The 2,973-nt window shown below is 37.6% G+C and overlaps 1 protein-coding gene across 1 annotated transcript in view; it reads right to left on the reverse strand.

Annotated features, from left to right (window-relative positions):
• Positions 1-1,967, reverse strand: part of LOC102826514 (uncharacterized protein C7orf73-like) — a 10,422-nt gene extending 8,455 nt beyond the window's left edge. The window contains exon 1 of the mRNA XM_006864941.1: positions 1,899-1,967. Coding sequence (XP_006865003.1) covers positions 1,899-1,967 — 69 coding nt within the window. The remainder of the gene's footprint in view (positions 1-1,898) is intronic.
• Positions 1,968-2,973: the final 1,006 nt, after the last annotated feature.

Here is a 2,973-nt window from a genome sequence, read left to right on the forward strand (position 1 = left end):
GGCCCAGGATCGAGCATTGTTTCGTTCTGCTGTGCATGGGGTCGCTATGAGTCGGTTCCGACTCGATGGCACCTGACAACAACAACAACATTCTTTCACCATACTTATTCATTTTGTATGTTGAGCAAACAATATGAGAAGCTGGATTATATAAAGAAGAACATGGCATCAGGATTGGAGGAAGACTCATTAACAAACTGCAATATGCAGATGATACAACCTTGCTTGCTGAAAGTGAAGAGGACTTAAAATATGTTCTGATGAATATCAAAGAGCACAGCCTTTGGTATGGATTATATCTCAATGTAAAGAAAACAAAAATCCACACTACTGTACTAAAAAATAACATCATGAAAAATGGAGAAAAGATTGAAATTGTCAAAGACTTCATTTTGCTTGGATCTACTATCAACACTCATGGAAACAGCAGTTAAGAAATAAAATGATGTATTGTACTAGTCAAATCTGCTGCATGATATTTCTTCAAACTGTTCAAGAGCTAAGATGTTAGTTTGAGGACTAAAGTACATCTGATCCAAGTCATGATAATTTCAATAGTCTTATATGTATGTGAAATTTGGACAATGAATAAGGAAGACCATAGAATTGATGCATCTGAGTTATGATGTTGGAGAAGAATATTAAAATTACCATCAACTACCAGAAAAACAAACAAACATATGTTGAAATAAGTGTAGCCAGAATGCTCCTATGAAGCCAGGGAGGCAAGACTTCATCTCTTGTACTTTGGACACATTATCAGGAGGTACCAGTTCCTGGAAAGGACATCATGCTTGTTAGAGTGGAGGGTTAGTGAAAATGAGAGAAACTCCCAGTTAGCTGGATTGGCACAGTGACAACAGCAATGGACTCAAGCATAACAACGAGAGTGAGGTTGGTACAGGTCCGGGTGGTGTTTCATTCTATTAGGTATAATATAAGGTAGGAACTCACTTGAAGTCACCTAACAACAGAGTAGTATAAATAAAAGCCTTTGGGAAACAAACATGGATGAATTTCTATTTTGATTCAGGCCCTCAATATTCAAGACCCCGGAGGGTCATTCTTCCTTTATACTTGGCCTCAGGACAAATTTGAAGTAGAAAGGCCCTACCATAAGTGATTACAACTCAATGTAAAGAAAACAAAAATCCTCACAACTGAACAAATAAACAATAATATAATAAATGGAGAAATGATTGAAATTATTAAGGATTTCATTTTACTTGGATTCACAACAAATGCAAATGGAAACAACTGTTTTTTAAAAAATCAAATGATATATTGCATTGTGCAAATCTACTACAGATGACCACTCTTTAAAATGTTAAAAGCAAAGCTGTCACTTTGAGAATTAAGGTGCATCTGACCCAAGTTGTATTTTCAACTGTCTCCTATGCATGTGATAAGTAAACAATGAATAAGGAAGACTGGAGAAGAATTGATACATTTGGATTATGGAGTTGTTGAAGAACAATGAGAATACTATGGGTTGCCAGGAGAACAAAGGAATCTGTCTTGGAAGCTGGACAGTCAGAATAGCCTTAGAAGTGTGGATGGTGAGACTTCTTTTCACAAAGTTTGGATGCGCTGATCAGGAGGAAACAGTCCTACAAAAAGAAGATCATGCTTGGTAGAGTAAAGCAAAAGAAAGGAAGACCCCCAACAAGATGGACTGACACAGTGGCAGCAACTACAGGCTAATACATAACAACAATTGTGAGGATGGTGAAGGACCACAGTGTTTCATTATTGTGATAGTTAAGATTTCATGTCAATTTGCCTTGGAAAGGATTCTCTGTAGTTTAGCAGTTAATATGTAGTTATCACCTCCATGGTGAGATGTAATATCATGTAATATCACCTTCATGAAATGATTTGATGCAATCAGCCCTGACCTGTTGTAAATCCAATGCATTGTAAGTCTTTACTTCTATGATGTTAATGAGGTCAGATGCAATCGACATGATTTGGTTGTATCTTCATCCAATCTCTTTTGAGATATGAAAGAAGAGAGAAGTGAGCAGAGAAAGAAGGACCTCCAAGAAAGAAGAGCCAGAGTGGAGTGAGTCCTTTGAGACTGGGGTCCCTGTAATATGTAGCTCTTAGATCCAGAGAAACACTGATGCCAAGAACTCCAAGGAACGCTGGACATTTCTCCAGAGCCCATGCTCTGAATTTGGACTTCCAGCCTTCTAACCTGTGACAGAAGAAATGTCTGTTTGTTAAAGTTGTTCACTTATAGTGTTTCTGTTATAGTAGCACTAGGTAACTAAAACAGTCATCGTGTGCATAGGGTTGCTATGAGTCAGAGCCGACTTGATGGCACCTAACAGAAACAACAACAAACATAAAAGACTGGGAATTGGAAATTATTCCCAATAATAACTTTATTGTAGTAAATAACTTTCTACATCCCAGCAGAACTTCATCAACTTCACTTTTTTTAAAAACAATTTTATTTTCGGTGCAGAGGAAGTTGACACTAAAGAGTCCTGACAAGGGAGATTTTGGAAAATGACTCATTTGGAATGTGTTGGAGGAGTTTGAAATGGGTGGACCTACAGTTTTTGGAAGAAAAAAGAAAGTGCGTGTGTGTGGTGTCCCTAAGTGTTGCTCTCGCCCTGCTGTAAGTATGCCTTATGGAAGATCATTCTCAGGGAGAGTAACTGGGTCTGGGTCTATAGCTATTGATATCTCCTTTTGGCCTGTAAAAAGGTTTGTTAAGGGGACAGACAGGACTATGGATTGAAAAGTGAAATCTACTCATAATTATGGCAAGATATCAGGACAAATTTTATTTAAAATGATCTTTCCCACTTGCCTAATGACTCTACTCAGACTTGTAAAATATGGGGTTTAAAAAATATGACCATAATCCACCACTTGTCTGTCTGTTTTCTGTGGTGACTAACATGTTGCTGTGATGATGGTATGCCACTGATATTTAAAATACCAGCAGAGTTACCCATG

The sequence above is a fragment of the Chrysochloris asiatica genome, unplaced genomic scaffold (genome assembly GCF_000296735.1).
Source record: "Chrysochloris asiatica unplaced genomic scaffold, ChrAsi1.0 scaffold00073, whole genome shotgun sequence".
NCBI classification, from domain to species: Eukaryota; Metazoa; Chordata; class Mammalia; order Afrosoricida; family Chrysochloridae; genus Chrysochloris; species Chrysochloris asiatica.